Source organism: Capricornis sumatraensis, chromosome 13, assembly GCF_032405125.1.
Source record: "Capricornis sumatraensis isolate serow.1 chromosome 13, serow.2, whole genome shotgun sequence".
Taxonomy (NCBI): domain Eukaryota; kingdom Metazoa; phylum Chordata; class Mammalia; order Artiodactyla; family Bovidae; genus Capricornis; species Capricornis sumatraensis.
In genome coordinates this window covers 54,995,000-55,018,183 of record NC_091081.1, presented here as the reverse complement: position 1 = coordinate 55,018,183, position 23,184 = coordinate 54,995,000, and the positions used below count along the sequence as shown (strand labels likewise).

Genomic DNA, 23,184 nt, shown 5'->3' with positions numbered 1-23,184 from the left:
CTAATTGGCTCAATTCCGTCAGTGTTCGACGTGCCTCAAGGAGATAAGCACTCTTTCCCAGGTAATTTTCAATCACCCAACAAACTACCTGTTTAATAATTCATCACATTTCAGATCAGGGTCTTATCACATAGCTCCTTTTTCCATGTGGCAAATGTTGAATTTTAACTACTTGGAATCTCAGACCCGAGTCATAGAGGGAGAACTTCAGAAAAAATAAGGTGAGAGGGTGTCCACTCAACTACTATGTTGGAAGTCATGGGAAGACCGCAGTCCTAGAAATGTAAGCTTTATGCTTCCCCAACAGGCCCTGCTGATATTAACAGAATTTGCTGAAACTATCTGGAAAGATAAGAGTATTATTGGAATCCTTGTGATTAATTAAGCATAACAATCAACTTTTAGTTTATAGAATTGAGGCACATATTAAATGATCTCATCAAAACAATAATCTTTACAATGAAGTCTAGACTAGAAAATTAATAGTTTATAATAGAGCAAAACAAAAATATTGTTCTACATGAAATATCTTTTTAAAACTTATTTTTAAGTGGAGGATAACTGCTTCATATACTTAGAATACCTTATTTTATGACTTTAACAATATTATGTTCTTGAATGGGGCAGCAGACAGTCTCTGAGACAAGTTCACCTTCAATCAAACGCTGGCTATGACTTTAAACAGCTAGGCGACCTTATAATTACATGCAGATTCTTTTTTTCCACTATTTTTTTTTTACACAAATGGTGGTCATATACACTGTTCTATTTCTAGGTTTAACTACTTAACCATATACCTCAGATCATTGCACATTATTATAGTGTTTGTACCAAAATGCTTTTAATCAGCCTATCAGTGACAATTTTGTGTTTATCACAAACATTTGTGAATGAATAACTTTGCATTTCACACTTTATATCTCCCTATATGAAAAATTTGCAGAAGAGAAATATATAAACACATGTGCTTTTGTAACTTTGGTAAAAATTTCTAAGTTAGTTTTTTTAGATTGCATTAATACATATCCCCACTACCAATATTATAAGGATCTTTGTCCTTTTAAAATCTCAGTAAAAGCATACTATCCAGGCTTTCCTGGTGGCTTAACGGTCAAGAATCTGCCTGCCAGTGCACGAGACACACAGGTTCACGAAGCAGCTAAGCCCACACACCTCAATTGTTAAGCCTGTGCTCTAGAGCCTGGGAATTTCAATTACTGAAACCGCGTGCCCTAGAGTCTATTTGCTGCAACAAGAGAAGCCAAGGCAATGAGAAGCCTGCACATTGCAACTAGGGAGTAGCCGCTCTTGCCACAACTAGAGGAAGCCTGTGCAGCAATGAGGACCCAGCACAGCCAAAAATATATAAATAACTCTTAAAATAGCATGCTATCCATTTTACCATTTTGTTGCCTCTTCTAAGGTAAATGACAGTTTCTCAGTATAGTTGTATTATGAGTCAAGTTGTACATTGTTTTTTATACCTAAGAGCTATTTGTAATCCGTTTCTATGAACTGTGCATTCATATGTGTTGCCCATTTCTTTGTTTAACTGTTGGTCTTTGTTATCAACTTCTATAATTTCTTTAGCTATGAGATTAGGCTTTTATTTGCAACAAATTAAAACAAAATGAAAATCTTTGAATTTTTAAAATAATTGATATTTTACTTGATTTGTTTACTAAGGCTATCACAACAAAACCATAAACTATATGTCTCAAAAAACAGAAATTCACTGTCTCACAGCTCTAAAGGATACAAATCCAAAACCAAAGGAGCAGAGTTGGCTCCTCCTGAAGGCTGTGGGAAAAGGATCTGTTTCAGATCTCTCTCTCTGGCTTGCAGATGGCTATCTTCATGTTCACATGGCATTCTCCTTGTATGAGTATCTCTCTCCAAGTTTTCCTTTTTTATAAGGATATAAATTATATTGGGGCTTCCCTGGTGACTGAGTGGTAAAGAATCTGCTTGCCAATACAGGGGACATGGGTTTGATCCCTGGGTCAGGAAGATCCCCTGGAGAAAGAAATGACAACCCATCCCAGCGGGAAATCCTATGGACAGAGGAGCCTGGGGGGCTGCAGTCCATGGGGCCGCAAAAGACTAGTACACGACTCAGCACCTAAACAACAGTCATATTGAGTTTGGGTCTACTTTAATGCCCTTAACTTGCTATACTATAACCACAAGGTATTGATGCTGCTTATAAGAATGATAAAATTTACTTCCCTAATCAATTATTGATGGGCAGAAATCTTAAAGCCCTTTAAATACTCCACTCCAGTACTCTTGCCTGGAAAATCCCATGGACGGAGGAACCTAGTAGGCTGCAGTCCACGGGGTCGCACAGAGTCGGACACGACTGAAGCAACTTAGCAAGGCAGAAATAGTTACTTATCACATCATTTGCTTAGAAAGATGTGACGCAATGCTCATTTGCTTTATTTTGGTATCTTCAAGGTAAAGTACAAAACACTCTGCAGGTTCCTCCAAAAGCTAGATAACTGACTTAATTTTTTCACATTTTCACAAACTGCTGTTTAAGAGTCACATAATTGACTTACTTTCTAAAGTTAACTCTCTGTGATTGTCCGTTTTTATTTTTAATGCTATCTTGTCTTTACCACCACCAGATGTTCAATCAGATAGAAATAATAAGCAAGGGACAAAGTGTTCTCTAACAAATGTGCTTTATTGATATAAAGATCTACCTCTCATATAAACTGCTGCACCATACAACTACAGAAGTTCTCAAAGCAACTGGCATTTATGGAACAGCTTCTATGTGCTAAAGGCATTTTTGAGGGCTTTGCACAACTCTGAGGAGGTGCTAGAATTCTCAATTTGCAGATATTGAAAGTAAGTATCAACTAAATAATGGGATGTGTTCAAGATTACAGAAATAATAAGGAAGAGATGCAGCATTTGAATCAGATCTGTGAAAAGCATAAGGATCAAAACACTGAAATAACTGACCAGAGTTTCCCTTGCATAAATAATAGCTTTGAGTCAAGAGTAGAATGACGGAGAAGGATGGGACACAGACATGCATAGAAAATTAAAGGAAGAAATAAAGTATTCCTTTGCATGCATGCTAAGTTGCTTCAGTCATGTCCAACTCTTTGTGACTTTATGGACTGTAACCCACCAGGCTCCTCTGTCCACGGAATTCTCCAGGCAAGAATACTGGAGTGGGTTGCTATGCCCTCCTCCAGCTGATTTTCCCTACTCTGGGATTGAACCCAAGTCTCTTATGTTTCCTGCATTGGCAGGCAGGTTGTTTACCACTAGCACCACCTGGGACGCCCAATATATTACTTTGTTAGTCTATAATCAAGATGTCAGTAGGACTGGTCTTCTCAGAGGACTATGAGAGAAGGAGCTGCTCCAGGCCTCTCTCCTTGGCTTACAGAAGGCCCTCTTCCTTTATACGTATCTGTGTCCCATCCATTCCCACCATCTTGTGCTTCTCCCACTACCATCAACAACCAAACACTATATATACACTGGATTAAATACGAAAACTCAGTACATAAAACACTTTCTGGCCATGATAGGCTCAGAGGTTAAAGCTTCTGCCTGCAATCCGGAAGACCCAGGTGTGATCCCTGGGTCGGGAAGATCCCCTAGAGAAGGAAATGGCAACCCACTCCCGTATTCTTGCCTGGAGAATCCCATGGAGGGAGGAGCCTGGTAGGTTACAGTTCATGGGGCTGCAAAGAGTCAGACATGACTGAGCTACTTCACTTTTACTTTCCACTTTCTCAATGCACTTTACCTTGAAACAACACCCAGGCAACAACCTTAACAGCTGTTAAGCCTCAATTCATCTGGTTCTTTTTTTTTTCTCTCAGGGATCAAAGTTCTACAATATCTGCTGTAAAGTGTCTAAAAACTTGTTTCACATTTTTTCTCAAATTATCTTGTTGTCTAAGAAAGATTTGTTCAATCATGGCCAGAAGTAAAAATTCCACGCTTTATAGTATGATTTTTGAAACCTGTAGCCTTTGTTTCAACTAGAGTTTATTTCTATGTATAATATGAGGTAGAGATGCAGGTATGGTCATTTTTTTTCTTTTTAGATACTCAATGGTACCAACAGCATTTACTATATGGTCCATTCTATTGTCTTTGATCTGCAATTTCTATTTTCTTAATAATCAAGTATCCATATATGCATGGGATATTTCTGGGCTATTTTTTCAACTCCACTGATCATTTCTAATCTTTTTTCACACCAATGGCACTTTGTCTCAATCATTATTACTTTTTTTAAAAATGAGTCCTAAGTCTTTTTATCAGGTAAGTTTTGATTAAAACCCCATCTCTTTCTTTCTTTAGGATTTCCTTTTATTATTTGAAAAGCTCTTTGCTTTTCTGTATAGATTCTACCCTTAGTATTTTGTTACTTGTTGCTATTGTAAAGGACTTATCTTTAAATTTTTATTTATTTTTAGCTGCACTGGGTCTTCCTTACTGTGAGCAGGCCTTCTCCACTTGCAGAAAGCAGGGGCTTCTTTCTGGTTGTGGTGCTCAGGCTTCTCACTGTTGTGGGTTGTTTTGCTGTGTAGCACTGGGCTCTAGGGTAACCAGCTTTAGTAGTTGCTGCACATGGACTCAATAGTTGTGATTCAGGGGCTTAGTTGCCCTGCAGAATGTGGGATCTTCCTGCACCGGGGATGAAACCAGTGTCCCCTACATTGCGAGATGGATCCTTAACCACTGGACTACCAGGAAAGCCCAGGACTTATTTTTAAAGTGCTGTTTTAATTGGTTTTTGCTGATGTAAAGAAACAAGGTTGACTTGTAAAATGAAATATTTCCTGACATACCAGTGGGCAAGAAATGTCATAGCCATCAGTGATTTGGGGCCTCCAAATGTGAATGAGGGCTCCCAAAAGGGAATACAATACATGTGACCCAGCAAATGCTGCCACCCTTGCAATGATTGCAAAGGAGCTCAGAGGAATGTAAGAAGCAACTATCCTCTACTATGCCTCATGGTGAACAAGGAATTAAGGATATAAACAATCAAGAAACAGGAAGTGGTCCCAGATACCTTCAGTACATATGAAAGGAAAGAATTCAGTGAGCCCAGAGGCTTGCAAATTCCCATAGAAGAATGCTAAGTTCCTTAGCTTAATATCTGGTTTTCTTTATTTAACAATAATCTTTGATGTTCAGACAGCCTGCCCTCTTTGTTGCAAAGTTGTATATAGCCTGACTCCCTCTCTCTGGCCTTCTAGAGCAGTTTAAGAAGAGGTGGCAAGAATACACAGGAGAATTATACAAAAAAGGTCTTAATGACCTGGATAACCACAATGGTGTGATCACTCACCAAGAGCCAGACATCCTGGAGTGTGAAGTTAAGTGGGCCATAGGAAACATTACTATGAACAAACCTAATGGAGGTTATGGAATTCCAGCTGAACTATTTCAAATCCTAAAAGATATGACACTGTTAAAGTGTAGCATTCAATATGCCAGCAAATTTGGAAAACTCAGCAGTGACCAAAGGACTGGAAAAGATCAGTTTTCATTCCAGTCCCAAAGACAAATGGCAAAGAATGTTCAAACTACTGCACAATTGTGCTCATTTCATATGTTAGCAAGGTAATGTTCAAAATCCTTCAAGCTAGTCTTCAACAGTACATGAACTGAGAACTTCCAGATGTTCAAACTGGATTTAGAAAAGGGAGAGGAACCAGAGATCAAATTGCAAACACCCACTGAATCATAGAAAATGCAAGAGAATTCCAGAAAAATATCAACTTCTGCCTCACTAACAATGCTAAAGCCTTGACTGTGTGGATCACAAAAAACTGTGGAAAATTCTTCAAGAGATGGGAATACCAAACCACCTTACCTGTCTCCTGAGAAACCTGTATGTAGGTCAAGAAGCAACAGTTTGAATTGGACATGGGACAATGGACTGGTTCAAAATTGTGAAAGGAGTAAGACAAGGCTGTATATTGTCACCCTGCTTACTTAATTTATGTGCAAATTACATCATGTGAAATACCAGGCTGGATGAATCACAAGCTGGAATCAAGATTGCAGGAAGATTTGTCAACAACCTCAGATATCCAGATGATTCCACTCTAATGACAGAAAGTGAAGAGAGACCAAAGAGCGTCTTGATGAAGGTGAAAGAAGAGAGTGGAAAAGCTGGCTTAAAATTCAACATTCAAAAACGAAGATTGTGGCATCCAGTCCTATCGCTTCATGCCAAATAGTTGGGGGAAAAGTGGAAACAGTGTCAGATTTTATTTTCTTGGGCTCCAAAATCACTGCAGAGGATGACTGCAGCCATGAAATTAAAAGATGCTTGCTCCTTGGAAGAAAAGCTATGACAAACCTAGACAGTGTGTTGAAAAGCAGAGACATCACTTTGCCAACAAATGTCTGTAGAGTCAAAACTATGGTTTTTCCAATAGTCATGCATGGACGTAAGAGTTGGACCACAAATCAGGCTGAGTGGCAAAGAATTGATGCTTTTGAACTGTGGTGCTGGAGAAGACTCAAGAGTCCCTTCGACTACAAAGAAATCAAACCAGTCAACTCTAAAGGAAATCAACCCTGAATATTCATTGGAAGGACTGATGCTAAAGCTGAAGTTTCAATACTTTTGCCACCTGATACAAAGAGCCAACTCATTGGAAAAGACTCTGATGCTGGGAAAGATTGAGGGTAGGAGGAAAACGGGGCAACAGAGGATGAGATGATTGGACGGCATCACCAACTCGGTGAACATGAGTTTGAGCTAACTCAGAGAGATGGTGAACAGGAAAACCTGGCATACTACAGTTCATTTTGTTCTCTGTAAAGCTGTGTAAGACTGAAAAAAGTTTTTAAGGTTCAAAATTTGATTTAACAAATTAAACAGAAATAAATAAAACCATTGTTTTCCTTACAGGAATAATTTTTTGGCTACTGATTCAATTGTTTTAATGTTCATATGATTTTTAACATTTTCCCCCTCAGTCAGTTTTATGAATTTTTATTATTCTAGAAATTTTACTGTGAGTCCTCATAGTTGGGTTAACTTTGCAGAGTAGACATTATCAGAACTACATGTAATAAATGAGTTCTTATGATTTTTGTTTGTTTTTTATAAATATTTGCCCCTAACAATATATTTGGTTTGTTCTTGACAACAGATATTCTTCTGGTATTATTCTATTGTCAAATCATTTTTATATGATCTGATTTATGGAATAAAAATTCAGTCACAGTTTGTTTACTTATTTACCTCTATAGCCATGCCATTCTCCACATATATAATACATTCTTAATTAATCCACTTAATCTGAGACTTAATTTGGAGGACATTAAGGATGAGGGAGAGAGTCTGACTTTTACTTTAAATAATTCTGAGGAATATAGAGCAAAGAAGTCAGAAATATAAATTATGTTGCTAAAAGGAGAGCAACTCATGCTTATTAGTGAGGTTTTAATTTTTTAACTATTATGGAAATCATCTTTCAATTCTAACTTAAATCTCAACTCGAGTCACTTCTGAGAAATCTAATCAAAACTATTCTATTGTTGTTGTTAAAAATGTAGCATTGATCACAAAATATTTGTGAAGTTCCTTTCATTTGACAAGAACTACCCGGTCATATAAATTTCAAATATCAATCTCCTTAAAAGCCACAGCTTTAATTAGGGATGTTAGAGATAGAACTGTAAGTCAAGTAAGCACAGCAAAGAAATACCAGAGATTACTTTTAAAACGAGATGCTCTTTTGTCAGCTGTTCATAAGATGCAGCTTATGCTAAACTATAGGTATTCTTGGAAACTACAATGAAACAATTTAAAAAGCTCCTCTAAGCTAGAAACAGAAAAAGATAGTATACATGTTGTAGAAAATAAGCATTGTTTTATAAAGACCAAATCACATAAGATTAATTTAATAGCACTCAGAGACAGATTTGCAAACCTTATTGGTAATGGGGGAACAGTCAATAGGCCAAGTCAGATTCTCAGGGCTCTTTACAAACAGGAAGAGAACTGGTTTTGGAGGCTGTACTATCTATTTCAGATCACTAGGGTAACCAAAAAGAAATAACTATTTCAATGTTCCAATAGCACTTAGTTTACTAAAGCAGTAAATTATTCCAACTCGGAAATACCCAAACTGTTTCTCAATAGCTGTGGCCTGTAGCAAGTCAGCAGGACTCTGTGCTCTAGCACTTTACATTCATGCCTGGTTCCATGCTTACACGAATGCCCTAAAACCAAGCATTAACCTCTGTCAAGTATTTGGAGAAAATAAGATGCTGCCAAGTAGAGCCCTGGGGGAGCCTGACTTAATTTTCTTTGAATGTCTACAATGGAAGGGGCAGGGAATTAACACTCGACTGTGAACACTGTGCTGAATGCTCACACATATATGGGAAAAAAACATTTTCCAGGTTGCTGTTGAGGGATTAATTCATAGTTGAGGTTGTAACCCAGTGGAGCTCCATGGGACCTTCTCAGGACAGAGTCATTCCCCATGTCATCTGCTGGTCTTTTATTCCTAGAAAACCTGTAGTCTCCCAGGCCTCCTGAGTCATAAAAGCCTGGCTCAAGAATTAATAATAAAGTCCAGGACAACAACAACAACAACAAAAAAATTAATGCTTGAAGGAATTGAACATATAGTGACAAAAATAGCAGTTGGTCCAGGAGAACTGGTAAGAATTTAAACAATAAACCTTACATATGACAGCCAGAGAATACTTAGTTCCTCCCTAAAGCACCCAGATAACAGTAAACTAATGCACATTCCTTGAGCTGTTTTACAGATGCTAAAACCTCCATCGAATCGAAGAAGCTAACTACTTGATGACCATGAGCACATAGCCCCCTACTGAAACCTGAGGACTGATAATGTTAACCCCTGTAACACTGCCCTGTTATCTCACCATCAACCAATCAGAGAACTGTGCACAAGCTGATCACATACCATGTGACATATCCCCCCCTCACCCCCATCACTTTGCCTCTAAAAGTGCTTTGAGGAGTTTGGGTCTTTTGAGCATCGTGGGCTGCCTCACTCTCTTTGCTCGACCCTTTTCAGCTCGAAACTCCGATGTTTCAGCTCGTTTGGCCTCACTGTGGGTTCAGCACACAAACTTGCCATAGACAACAAGATTATGGAAATTTTTTAAATGAGTAGTATAAAAATATGCTAACTTTTCCAGGCCTCATCTACTATCTACATACACAACTATATCCACCTATGTATTCCTCATTATTCCAAAGAGGGACTGTAGTCGATAAAAATGTTTCTTAATATGAAAAGTATTCCTTTGCTAAACTGGCTAGTGCTCTTCAATTTAATTTGACCAGGCAGGTTTCTATGTTAGCAAAGTGTATCTCAAGTGAGAGCAGTTTTATTGTTTGGGGTTAGGTTACCAAAACACAGGAAGACAGGCATGTGGCACCCTCATTAAAATAAAATACGTACAACACATCTCCCATCTGTTATAAGTGAATGTATCACTGAGGAACCTAGAAAATGTTTGAAAATCAGTTATACAAATATTTAGGAAAAGCTAATAGCATCTCATAAATACTTTTTTCAACTTAGAAATTAATACTAAAAAGGCAAAAGAAGGATTATATGTCCAGAGCTTCCTGGTCATGAATGCAAATCAAATTTAGTATCTAAGCAGATAGACTAGTTTCTTGACATACTATTTCTGTCAGATTTTGGCAATGGCTCTGATTCCAACAGCAATTACTGGGAAAGAATTTAGCCTCAACTATTTAGAAAAGTGACTTTACTAGATTTACAAATAAGGCCCTACAATTTTCCATTTCTTTAGCAAGATATTATATCAACCAAGCTAAGCATGTCATCATGACTGTAATTTACATGATGTGACATGACAGTTAGGATGTACTGCAGTAATTTGTGAGAGCTTGCAGTATTATTGCAGTATCAAAAATTTATATGGTTCAGTTATTAAAGCAAATTGTTTCATTCATGCTGAGATGTCTGACAGTAAACCACCATGGGCTTCCACATTACATTAAAAAATGTCTTCCATATTCAAACAATTTGCACACCCTGTTACCAGTACTTTGTTCACTGAGTGGAAACTGAAGCACAGGCAAACACAGCTTTTTGATGTGAACACGATCTGTGCAGGATATGAAGCACTTCATTGTGGGTGGTTACAAGGAACAGTCCAGACAGGATAAGGAAAGTTATCTTTGGGAACCAACACTACGAACAGGATGTCCAAATGCTTTGCTCTGATGCTATTTCATGTTCCATTTGCTTGCCTTCCGTCAGTTTGATTTTCAGCCAACAGAAAGAAAAAGCATATGGGCAAAGAAGAAATGATGGAAAATATGGCAAATATTCTATTTTTTAAAAACTACCTATAAGTAAACTTCACTGTGGTAAGAAAAGTAAGACCTCTGAAGCTCATCCAATTTTGATCCATGGTTCTTCTCTAAATTCCTCAGAGCAGTTGGGAAAAAAGGCAGCTTCTGGTTTTTTTGTTTGTTTTGTTTTTTGGCAATTTTAAGCTATAGACATTCAAGTCGTATGTGCTATTTTATTCTTGTCAGGTATTCAGGAATTCCTAAATAAAATAGGATAGAATGACCTCTTGTTGGAAAGGGCTTTGAAGTAACAGTTTAATTAGATTTTTATTACAGCTGGAAAATTTTATGCAACATAGTCTCTTTAAAAATACATATTCATTGAAAAATGTGTTTTACTCATTTACACATTTTGCATACTGGTATTTAGAGGCCTGTAAAAATAAGAAACAGGCCAAAAGTTATAATGTTTTCAATCACATAAAACCACTAGTTTCCATTCATATGAACTAGCAAGATTTTCTGTCTTAATGCTCACACACCACTAATTATTAAAATATTTTTATTTACCCATGAAGATTTTTTCCAAAGTAAGCTATATTCTTATAGATGAAAACTAGTCTTAAATAGCATCAATTTGCTAAAGGATTTTTCTGGGAGGGTCACAGTTTCTGGTGTGATCAGGTCATTTAATTATGAGCTGACAAGGTATTAAGTTCTACAGATCAAGCAAGTATTCTCATTTAGAATTTCAATATCAAATTTTGTTTCCAATGAATTGTTAAGCAAAATAAAATAAAATGATAAAAGCCAAGCAATTAGAGTTAATTCACAACAGGGGGGAAGAAAGAAGCACCTTCATCTCTGAAAGTGCTACATTTGTTTATCTGTGTGTGTGTGTTTATATGTGTGTCAGTGGGCTTGAAAACAAACATGCTTTCAGTCTGGCTCTTTTATGGTGGTTCTCTTCCTGAGCTCCAGGAAATATGGTGTTTATTATAAGTTTCATGGCAAGTATTAAATTAGTTATGTAATAAATTTCATTTCCAATTAACATTCCGACAAGGTAGAGAAAGTAGCTCTCTTGAATACCAGTTTTGAAATGAAATAGAAACAGATGAGAAAGACTTCAGTAAGTAGTCCACCACAGACAATTCTAGAAAAACAGCTATTTCAAGTAAACATGACACCGTTTCTTCCAATATCTACAATCTGTTTTGCAAAAAAACAAAAACAAAAAATCTAAAGGCTTCATTGCTTTATTTGTCCTTTCAAAATGTTAACACAGGATAGCAACTATATAGAACTGTGATGTGGGGATGCAACCACCCATGAGGCAGGGTGGAAAAGTCCAGCTTAATCTGATTTAGTTGGTTCCAGCAATCCAATCAGTATATATTTGATCTCATCTTCCTTTAAAGAAAGACTACATAAAACCCATTCTCCTTATTGATCAACTGAAGCAATGTAGCAAGAAGCAAGCACTGTATGGCCTCACCTTGTTTCCCAGGTAAGGCGCTGGCGCACTCCAGTAGTAGCTCTGGGGCAGGGCTCGGCGGGCCTCCACGCTGCTGATGCTGATCTGCTGAGGTGGGTCTAAGTCATCCAGCTGGGGGCTCACTCGAATATGGCCGGAAATGTCAGTCAGATACCAGCCACTCATGTCTTTTATCTTAAAGAAAACACACAATCATTGTCACTTAGGAAAAGAACCCAGACACTTCTCTTTCCTATTTCTGTAGCGTTCATATTTTGAAAATTAAAAACACAAAAACTATGAACGTTTAGGAAAATATAAAAGCTGTGTATATCATTAAATGTCTCATACATTCTCACCATTATTTTATTTCTTGATGTTTCTAGGAGTTTGGATGATATTATAGTGTAATCTGTTTTTATTAATCCAGTGTGATTTTTAAAAATTATGATTTTAAATACTACTTTCTTAAAAAGTCATTTAAAATCACACATAATTTTGTATAAATTATCAAATAGTTGAAGTTCGAATGTCGCATTTTTCACTCCACTAGTGCTTTCCTGTTTCTTATGGAAACAATTATTTCAAAAGGTATTATATATACATTTGAAAAGAAAAGGAGGAAAAGAGATAAGATATGAAAGGTAGATTTTCATTTACTAGTTCCTTCCTTTTCATATATTTAAATTTCAACTTGAGGCTCCAGGATAGTTGAAAACACCAGCTCCCAATACTGTTCGTATTCCTTCCCATGGGGTCAGAAGTGCTATAAGAACCCCTAGTCTTGATCCTTTGCCCAGAAAAGGAAGGAACATTTAAGGAGGAATTAGGGAAAGATGACTTGCTTTGACATGTTTATTCTCCAGCTCTGTGTGGCACACAGCTACAATTCTAAATTTAAACCATCCTCCCTAGTCAGGACATAACACTGGACACAGAGGTTTGCGGCTACCAGGGACCCACTAGTCATGTGTGAGCTGCTTGGTGTTGTGGGTAATGGGTAGCAGAATGGTAATGGTGATCACATATGGATGAAATATTTTTAAAATTTCTTCATGCAGAGGTCATTTGATTCTGTATCTTCTAAAGCTGTGGAACTGCTGGGACTGACTTTGTCAAAAGAGAGGGATTCAGTGAAAGTTTATTGGACAGAAAAGCAGCAAGATACATACTACTACTCTTCCCTTTCCAACATCATTCATCAGACCTCCTAGGACAGCCCAGTGAGATTCAGAGAAAGTTCTTTCCAGAAAAACTCCTGAAATGCAAATATCAGTGAACCTAGTTTCTGAAGTACAAGGCTGAATGCTACTTCTGCGCCTCTGCTAATCATAAAACTTTTGTACATTAATGGAACAGTCTAGAGGGTGAAGTTAGACTAGCTGTTCATTTCCCGTTGGTTCTACAAAATCTGTTCCACAAGCAACACTTGATAAAGTATGCACAGGTTCATTTAGGTACGAAGAGTACAATCAGAAACTACTCACAATATTTCAGACGTAAGAGAAACACAAGTAGAGAAAATTTTCATAGCTGTATAAAGGATTAGTTAGCTGATTAAAGCTGAAAGGCAGTAGTGTTTGAAATTCAGTTTTATTAAAAGAATGATCTTTGTAAAGTCTAACTCTAATCACAACACCCCCTGCTACAGTCCTTCAGTTACTTACTCTCCAAGGATAAGAGCTCAACTTCTTAGTAAACTCAACCATGTATATCTAGTTTCTCATTCCCTCTGTAGGTTTCTCTTCCTTTCTCCAGCCTGTTTCCTTGTATTTTGTACTACTAAGTGCTGCCACGCAAACTATTTGAAATTCCCTGAAGGTCCTGTTTCATAACAAGGCAAACTGCTGTCTGTGAAGGGATGAAAAATCAATGAGTGTATGATAGGCAAAGGAGGTAGGAGGGAAACATGTTTATGTTTATGGTAGAGGGAGAATATCTCAGGGTTTCCCTGGTGGTTCAGTGGTAAAGAATCCGCCTGCAATGCAGGAGACCTAGGTTTAATCCCTGGTTGGGAAGATCCTCTGGAGAATGAAATGGCAGCCCACTCCACCATTCTTCCAATGGACAGAGGACCCTGGCAGGCAACAGTCTGGACTAAACCACCGTCACCACCACTAGACATATAACTTGAACTTTTTCAAATCAATTAAGAAGGAAGATATTACTCAAATTTACTTTCTCCTTTTAACAAAGAAAGAGCTATGGTAACAACAAATCACAACTAAAGACTGGTGGGTAATAGGTATTATGTACATAGCTGTTAAAGGAGTTTCTTTTAATGTGTATACCCAAACTACTGGTGAATGCAATTCATAATCCTTCCTATCACAATCAGATGTATTCTCTGTTGAACTGTCTGCCCTTGAGGCAAAAGTAGCATGAATTCCATCATTGCTTCACATACTAATCATGGACACTGAAAAGGCTAGTGTTGACTTATTACAAGAGGTTCCAGTTTACACACTGGTACAAAACCTTAAAGGCTTTCATCAAAGAGACACAGCTAGTATTTGAAAGAAAATTCCATCACTTCTCCAAGATAAGTTTAAATAGAAACTCACTACAAGAAAAAAAAGTTAATTTCTTACAGAAGGACAATAGCAAGAAGCCCTGTAGAGCAGCACACAGAATTCAAAGGCTATTTATTGCTTACGTTGCCATAGGTCCAGTAGGAGCTTTGACATCTGTTTGAAACTCCTGAACAGAAGCACTCATCACAACCTTTGTGATTATCCTCTTGCAAATTGAAGAACCCAAATTTGCAGCGACTACAGTCTCCTCCTTCAACATTTTCCTATAAACAGAGAAGTAGGTTATTAACACAGGTGCCTTTCAAAATAGAACATTGTCCCTATTGCTGCTTAAGAAAAATATAATCTGTATATTCTTCATGTTACCTGTCAACTTTATTTAATGTATAATCATATTTTTTAAAATCTCAAAAACTTCTTATTAACTATATGCTGTCCTAACCACACTAAAATAGGAAATAATGCTTATTATCAAACAGTACTCTAATCTACTTCACCAAGTTACAATTTGATCTTCACCTTTGTCCAGAGTGGAGTAACTGTCATGATAAATCCAGCAATAACTTAGACATTTGGTTCAGTGTTTAACCATCTATGTTGTTGAACTGCTTCCTCTTAGAACACATGATATATGATAAAATAAAAGATATTAAGCTGATACATAGATGTAGAATAGAACATTGATATTATACAGATGGTAAAATATTTTTCACACCACATATGAAAAATACAAATCCTTGAAGCAAGCCTAAGAATGAGACAGGTAGAGAAACTGGGCAAATAGTCACACTATTTCCATGATGAGATACAGGAGGAAAGAAAGTTTTCCCTAGTTAATTTTCACAGTGTTTCCTTTAACACAGTATAGTCAGTTAATCATAGAGTACCACTATGGGGAAAAAATTATTCTCATTTGGTGACTACTCTCTGGATTGGCTTCATTAATCCTAGACCCAGGATACTGAAAAATTATTTGTTTATACATGGAACTCAAGCTGGAGAAAGTTGACTACATGACGAAAGACTGGGAAGGCTATAATCTCTCAGTTAAAGAATGGTTAATCTTGACTAATGTCTTCTATATGAAAGTTCCCTGCTTTTCAGGAGATAGATTCATAGTAGTCCCCCTGTATGAGTTTGCCCCACATTTTCCCTCTTCCTTGAATTCTCTTATTACTTCAATTCTGAAATTTTCCTTTTCCTTAGAAAACTAACTTCTTTCTCAAATGTGTTCCCATACCCTTTTGTCATTCTTCCATAATAACCACAGAAAAGTACTGTGATATCTTCTAAGATCATTCACTCCAGCCATACCATAATCTCTTCAAACGTAGAGCCCTGTCTTACCTGCCTTTGTTATACCCCAAAATGGAAGTGTTTCTGGTACAACACTGACTACTAGCTTAATAAAACTTTTTTAAATTTAAATAAATCTCTTGGTGAAGTGCTGTGTACCTAGTAGACGTTTCATAAAAACATGTTTTTATAAAGATTGGGCAGAAGATAAGGCAATGAAAATGTGAGAATATAGGGGGAAAGATAAAAGAAGAACAACAGCATGAAAAATAGAGAAATTTATAAAAATAAACAAAAAGATATTCTGATATCCAAGAGAATAATATATTTGAATTAAGTTTTGGGCTTGATTTCTATGTGTTCCTTACCATCCCAACCATTTCTGCATTGCCAGGAGCCTAAACGAAAGAGTGTCTCTAGACGTGTCATGTCAGACTTTACCCTCCCAATATGCACACAAATTTAATTTTTTCACTGATATTCCTGGTAGTATTATTGCTATTTCTAAGGTAAATTTCAGATATTTTGAGATGATAGATGTCAACAAAACTAATCAAACTAATTTCAGACCTAAGATGGCAAATATATCCCCAAAACCCTGAACCTGAGAGTATCTTCAGAAGAGGACAAAGGCAGGAAAGATGAAACATATCAATAATGATAATTTAGCTTATTCTGTTAAGGACACAGTACAGCTGTTCTGTACACTGTGTTCTTATGTGCTTGGTCTAATTTACTTTCATTTACTCTAATTTGAAAGCTTGTAATACCACTTTTCTGAGATTCATACTGAGCCTAACAATTAGAAACTTTTAAACATTAGTTACATTTTTGTTAGTTATATTTTAGCCTAGCAATATAACCTTGAAAAGTAACGATTAAATAATTGCAATATTCAATTTAATAAACCAAAGCATCACATTATGGTAGAAATTCTAGGTACTATAAAGATGAATAAGTCAAGATCTCTGTTTTTAAAAGCCAACATCCAGAGTTGAGTAAAAAGATACATTTACAATCAACATAATGCAAGGTAGAACATGAAAAGAAGATATCAGAAATAAATGATAAGACCACAGAGGATAAAGGGCTGGTTTCTGCTATGAAGGCTTGAGGAGGCTTTATGACAAGAGTGGAATTTGACCTAAGCCTTCAAGCATGGTTTAAAAATTCATCCCGATGGAGGGGACAGAAGAGAGACCTCGTTAGCAAAAATAATAGGAATAAGAAATAATTCAAAGCTTAGAAGTTTCATTCAGTATTTAATCTTTAAAAAACTATATTGAATATTTCCCTTATGCTAGGATCTTAATTTGGTGCTTGGGTTCCAGGGCCCCTAACTTCATATAATAAAGCTTTAAGAGATCGGATCTTATCCCATAGGAATTGATGAAAAGTCATTAAAAGTATTCAGTAGGAGATAAATCAACACAACTCTACTTGAGGTGTTTAACCTGGCAATAGTAAGTAAAGTATCCATAACATGAGACACTAGAACAAAGAAACTTTTCAATATCATAAGGCACAGTAAAGGATTAATTCAATGATCTCAGAGTATTCAAACCTTGCACATTCTAAATGGAGACCAGCTCCTGGGACATAACCACTAAACCCTTAGAATATCTTGCCTGATAAGAATGTCTTTGTATAACTGAAACCAGGAGTCATATGAGATATTTTATGCTGATGATATGATTTATGGTAAATGTCTAGTTTTGTTCATGTGGGGTCCTTGCCGTTATCAGTTTGACCTAGGGGTAGTTGAGACTGAGTAGACAAAGTCAGTCATATGAGTACTCCATACCTACTTAATTTGACCTCCAATACAAACCTTGAACACTAAGACTTCAATGAGTTTTCCTGGTTGATAATAATTCATTTGTATTGTAAAACAGTGTTAGAATTAACCACTCTCTGTATGATTCTACTGGGAAAGGATAACTGGAAGTTTGTGCTTGGTCTCTCCTTGATTTTCTATGCACCTGTTGTTGCATACAAAAGGATACAGGATTTTGACCTGTATCCTTCTCACTTTATCTTTTTTATTTTTTTGTCTGCACTGTGCACAGCTGGGATCTTAGTTTCCCAACCAGGGATCGAACCTGTGCCCCCTGAATTGAAAGTGTGGAGTCTTAACCACTGGACCACTAATCCCCTTTTTTACTTTAATAAACCATGACTATACAGCTTTTCAAAGTTACGAATCTTTCTAGTGAATCATTCAAAATGAGTGTGGTCCTTACCAACACAACATGGTAAGTATAGTAGGATATCTATACCTATAAAAACAGGTTAACCAACTGCTAGTTTTACTTTGTTTATTGTGACAAATCTTGAGGCAAAATACTTTAGATCCTGCTACAGTTTATAAATCTGTACACTAATTCACTTCACTGAATCCTACACTCAATTCATTTCAACTCATTTGAAAACAATTATCAGATCTAAGTCTGCATGTACCTTATATATTATTGCATAGTACCCCAGCTTGAAACCACAACTTTAAGTTTCTAGACTTCTTCATTTTTAGTCCTGAGTCTATACCATACTTTTTCTTTATTGAGTGTAGTTCCTAATCGATTGAGTTAGAATCACTCAACAGAAAAGTCCTTGGTTCTGATTTTTCTCAACCTCTACTACTGTTGAATATTAAGTCAATACTAAAGATGGTAATTATCAGTTCAGTTGAGTTGCTCAGTGATGTCAGACTCTTTGCGACCCCATGGACGGCAGCACGCCAGGTTTCCCTGTCCTTTACCAACTCCCAGAGCTTGTTCAAAATCATGTCCACTGACTCCGTGATGCCATCCAAACATCTCATTCTCTGTCGTCCCCTTATCCTCGTGCCTTCAGTCTTTCCCAGCATCAGGATCTTTTCCAGTGAGTCAGTTCCCTGCATCACATGGCCAAAGTACTGGAATTTCAGCTTCAGCATCAGTACTTCCAAATAATATTCAGGACTGATTTCCTTTAGGATGGATTGGTTGGATCTCCTTGCATTAGAAGGGACTCTCAAAAATCTTGTCCAACACTACAGTTCAAAAGCATCAATTCTTCAGCATTCAGCTTTCTTTATGGTCCAACTTTCACATCCATACATGACTACTGGAAAAAACCATAGCTTTGACTAGAAGGACTTTTGTCAGCAAACTAATGTCTCTGCTTTTTAATATTGCTGTCTAGGCTGGTCATAGCTTTTCTTTCAAGGAGCAAGCATCTTTTAATTTCATGGCTGCAGTCACCATCTGCAGTGATTTTGGAGCCCAAGAAAATAAAATCTTTCACTGTTGCCATTGTTTCCCCATCTATTTGCCATGAAGTGGTAGGACCGGATGCCATGATCCTAGTTTTCTGAATGTTGAGCTTTAAGCCAACTTTTTCACTCTCCTCTTTCACTTTCATCAAGAGGTTTTCAGCTCCTCTTCACTTTCTGCCATAAGGGTGGTGTCATCTGCATATCTGAGGTTATTGATATTTCTCCCGGCAATCTTGATTCCAGCTTGTGCTTCATCCAGGCCAGCATTTCGCATGATGTACTATGCATATAAGTTAAATAAACAAGGTGACAATATACAGCCTTGCTGTACTCCTTTCCCAATTTGGAACCAGTCCGTGGTTCCATGTCTGGTCCTAACTGTTGCTTCTTGACCTGCATACAGATTGCTCAGGAGGCACATTAGGTGGTCTGGTATTCCCATCTCTTTAAGAATTTTTCACAGTTTATTGTGATCCACACAGTCAAGGCTTTGGCATAGTCAATAAAGCAGAGGTAAATGCTTTTCTGGAAATCTCTTGCTTTTTCTATGATCCAATGGATGTTGGCAATTTGATCCATTGGTGGATATAATAATTCTTATATGTGTGTTCTTATGGACTGGTTAAAGAGCCTCTTGATGCTGCTAAGAAAATGATGAATCAGGGAGAACATCTTTTTAGCTCCTCACTAGCACTCTGCTTTCTGATATGTATAGACTTAGTTATTACATCAGATTCTACTTCCTTTTTAGCTTTCTAATCTCCCTTAAGAGACTGCATATCTAAGTAATTTCTTATTGAAAGACTCCAGAATTTTCTTTAAAAAGATAGTTTTAAACATAGTTTTAAAACAGTACTTACTATAGAGCATTACAGTTTGATATTTAATATACTTTAGAGTGGCACAATTCAAACACAGAAGCATGGTGCTCCAGGACTTTCATTACACCTCACAGAGACAGAGGTTATCCACTTCTTGGTAGTTTTCTAATACATGTGATCTTCAAAGCTTGGATCTCAATTCTTGTTATGTGTTCCCAGGTACATAATTGCTTTTTCAAAATTTCTTTAGGAGTAATCAACAACTATCATCCATGAAGCAACCCCTTATTGTATTCCTAATTCATTTTCAACTTGAGAATGAACTATCTGCTTTATGGGTAGGTTCTTTGAGCATTTTAATTTCCTTTGCTATCAATATTAAATTATTAATAAATGATCTGTATATCACTTCTCACTATTCCTTTATTCTCTGTTATTACTCACTCATTCATCAAATCATAGCTGACACACTACATACAAGGCATTATATGAAATGCCAAAGAGAATATAAAAAATGTCCTCAAGAGAATTACAGCAAAGGAAGTAAGAACATGGACCAGTAAGTACAATACAAAGCACAAGGGAATTACTGTCTTAAGAGGGGTATTGAGTACACGCTCTGCATCTGACACTAGATTTATGACCAAAGTTTTCCAACCTACTGAAGGAAAAATAAGACAGAAAAGCCACAAGCTTGAAAGAAAAAAAAATGTAATATATCCTAAGATTTGTATCATCAGATTAAAACGGGCCACTGCAGCATTGTTCTCTTTAATCAGAATGTTTACAGATGTAAGAATGTCTATGTAGGTTTTTTTTTTTTAAGTCAATCAGTCCAAACAATAAAACCATCATTTATGTTCTTTTTTTGCCACTTATATGATTGAGATATTCAAGGACAAATACCTTATCTTCTTATGTGTCACCATCTAACTCAGTCTCTAAAGCATGGATGTGAAAATAACTGATCCTAAATACCTGATAATGATGGTAAGAGTCTATGACTTTTAGCCCAAATACTAATTGAGTCATTATGAGATTTCTCTCTTTTAGCTCTCTATACTGATCAACTTTAAAAAGAGTTATTAGCATATAATTTAATTAAAATGTTAAAAGTCTTTTTAACTGTTTATCTAAACAAAATGGAGTCAAATCTAGTCTCTTGGCATTTCAAATGTACAGCTCTCATCAATCCAGTAATTTTAATATTTTATTTATTTAGAGTTCAATAGTATTCTTTCTCATTTCCAAGTTTAATGGTGATTTTTTTTTACACATAGGCCTATGAACTAGGTAATTTCCAAAATGCTCCACACTTAATTTTCAGAGTGCTCCAGACTTTCACTCTAGAAACTAACATTTCCTCATATCATCTTATTTTCCTAAAAGCAAATATTCTAGCTTTTTCATTTCTAAAGCATTATTCTAGTTGGTTATATAAACAAAAATTAAACAGGAACTAATAATAGTCAATTATTTTTTCACTGTCAAAAATTAATCCACATAGCATATATTTTTATTCTCTTACATATTTTGATAATAAAAACTCTCACTTCAGACCCATGATTCTCAATCTAGTTTTCATTACCTTGTCCCTAAGGAACCTCTTAGTCATTTTATTCTAATCATCACCACAATGAAATTTTAATTTTACAGATATACTGTATGTGTTAATGCACTGCATGAATATGTTTGCCTTATACATAAAATGGATATATTTTTGCCCCTCAAGAATAAATTTTCATCTCCTTAGGGAGAAATATGTGCTTTACATACATATTTCTGTTGAACATATTTAGCTGAGTATCTAATTAGATATTTTGTGACCTACCCTACAAAAAGTATGTAATAACTGTCCCTTTTTATTTAGTACTCTTTTTTCCTAAAACTAAAGTTGAATTAGAAAAATACAACTAGATCCTTTTTCCTTGAGTTAGAGACTGTTGGGTTGACATCAGTTTTCTTTTTGCTATAGTTTCCTCAGCACAGTTTCTCTCTAGAGAAATAGAGTCATAATAGTTTCTCTGTATTCTTTCTCATGAAGTTACCTTCTTACAAATTAGGGACAACTTCAACAGTACATGTTTATCTGTGATTGTTAGCCAACTGGGAATTCTACTGACGAAGTCACCAGGAATATCTCCAGTGACATTTAAGTTATTTTTTTGTGATAATTTCTTCAGAAAAATTTGTAGCCATGACTGTTGGTTGGGGTGTTTGTAGTCAATTAAAGCTTTCCCTCTGTTATGGCCTTCATTCTAATGCATCCTAGTATTAAAATAAGTTAACAAAAGAAGGATAATTAGATAATTAGCAGTATTTGTTGAGTGTTTACTCTTTAAATACACTGTTCTAAGGCTAAATAATACTTGGTGGGTTAGACAAAGAGACAAAAATCAATGAAAATTAGTTCTCAATTTTTTACAACCTTAACTTTCAATATAAAAAAACAATTAACATAATAGTTTTGAACTGTAATTGTCACAGAAGACAAATTATGGCATAGACTTTTTATGCTAAAAATTTTACATTTGTAATTTAGATTTGGGATCAAATATATAAGTTGAATGCCTTTTGTAAAAATGCCCTGGGTTTGAACCTAACAAGAACATTCCTGTACATGGAAAAGAGGTGGGAAATCCAGACCAAGAAAAATACTAGCATACACTTTAAAAATCCCATTGGGGAAAAGAATGGAAACTTATCTTGACTTATAAAAATATATAAACAAGAGATAAACCAGCAGGCATTTATCTTTATACTTTGTATTTTGTACAGGGTTTCAATGTTACAATTACAACTATAGAGAATTAGGCAAGAAAGACTCAATATCACTTTATGGATTAAGAAATATGAATCAGTTTAAGCAACTGTCAAAGCTTCACACCTCTTTTTAGTTTTCTCCTTTCCTTCTTTTTCATGTATGAGCCACTGTGTTATCTTATATTTTAATGATGAAGAAATACATAGAATTTATGTCATTGCAGAGGTATAATAGATGTTAAATGGATTGCAAATTGTGAAAAGATAATCAAGGAAAAAGATGACAAGTGACTATGGCAGAAGAATAATTTTCACTGGGGGATAATGGATAGTTTAATGAGAAATGGAACTGAGCCTTGAAAACTGCCTAGGTAAGCAAAGGGAAAAGGTCAGAGTGAGGTTTTCCAAGCAGTCTGAATAGAATCTGTAAAATTCCAAAGTTAAAAAGAGCTTGGTGACTCAAGAAATTTAAGCAAGGCTAGAAGACAGAGGCTGAAGCTCAAGAATATTCTGGAGAGGTAAATCAAGGCCAGATCACATCACTTTTTGTGCTAGTAAGAAGTTAACGAAAAGTGCAGTCAAAAAAAAAAAAAAAAAAGCAAAACGATAAAAATATAGACTTTAATTTCCAGTCTTTTACTTCACTATTTGTCTATTATGACTTCGATAAAAATAAAAGCACGTTTCTACCTAGATCAAGGGTCCATTTA

The 23,184-nt window shown here is 36.1% G+C and overlaps 1 protein-coding gene across 1 annotated transcript in view; it reads right to left on the bottom strand.

The window, feature by feature from the left end:
* The window catches only part of LAMA2 (laminin subunit alpha 2), a 674,179-nt gene that overhangs the window by 360,768 nt on the left and 290,227 nt on the right, over window positions 1–23,184 (bottom strand). The window contains exons 11-12 of the mRNA XM_068984950.1: window positions 14,461–14,601; window positions 11,826–11,999 (exon numbers count right to left, since the gene is read on the bottom strand). Coding sequence (XP_068841051.1) covers window positions 11,826–11,999; window positions 14,461–14,601 — 315 coding nt within the window. The remainder of the gene's footprint in view (window positions 1–11,825; window positions 12,000–14,460; window positions 14,602–23,184) is intronic.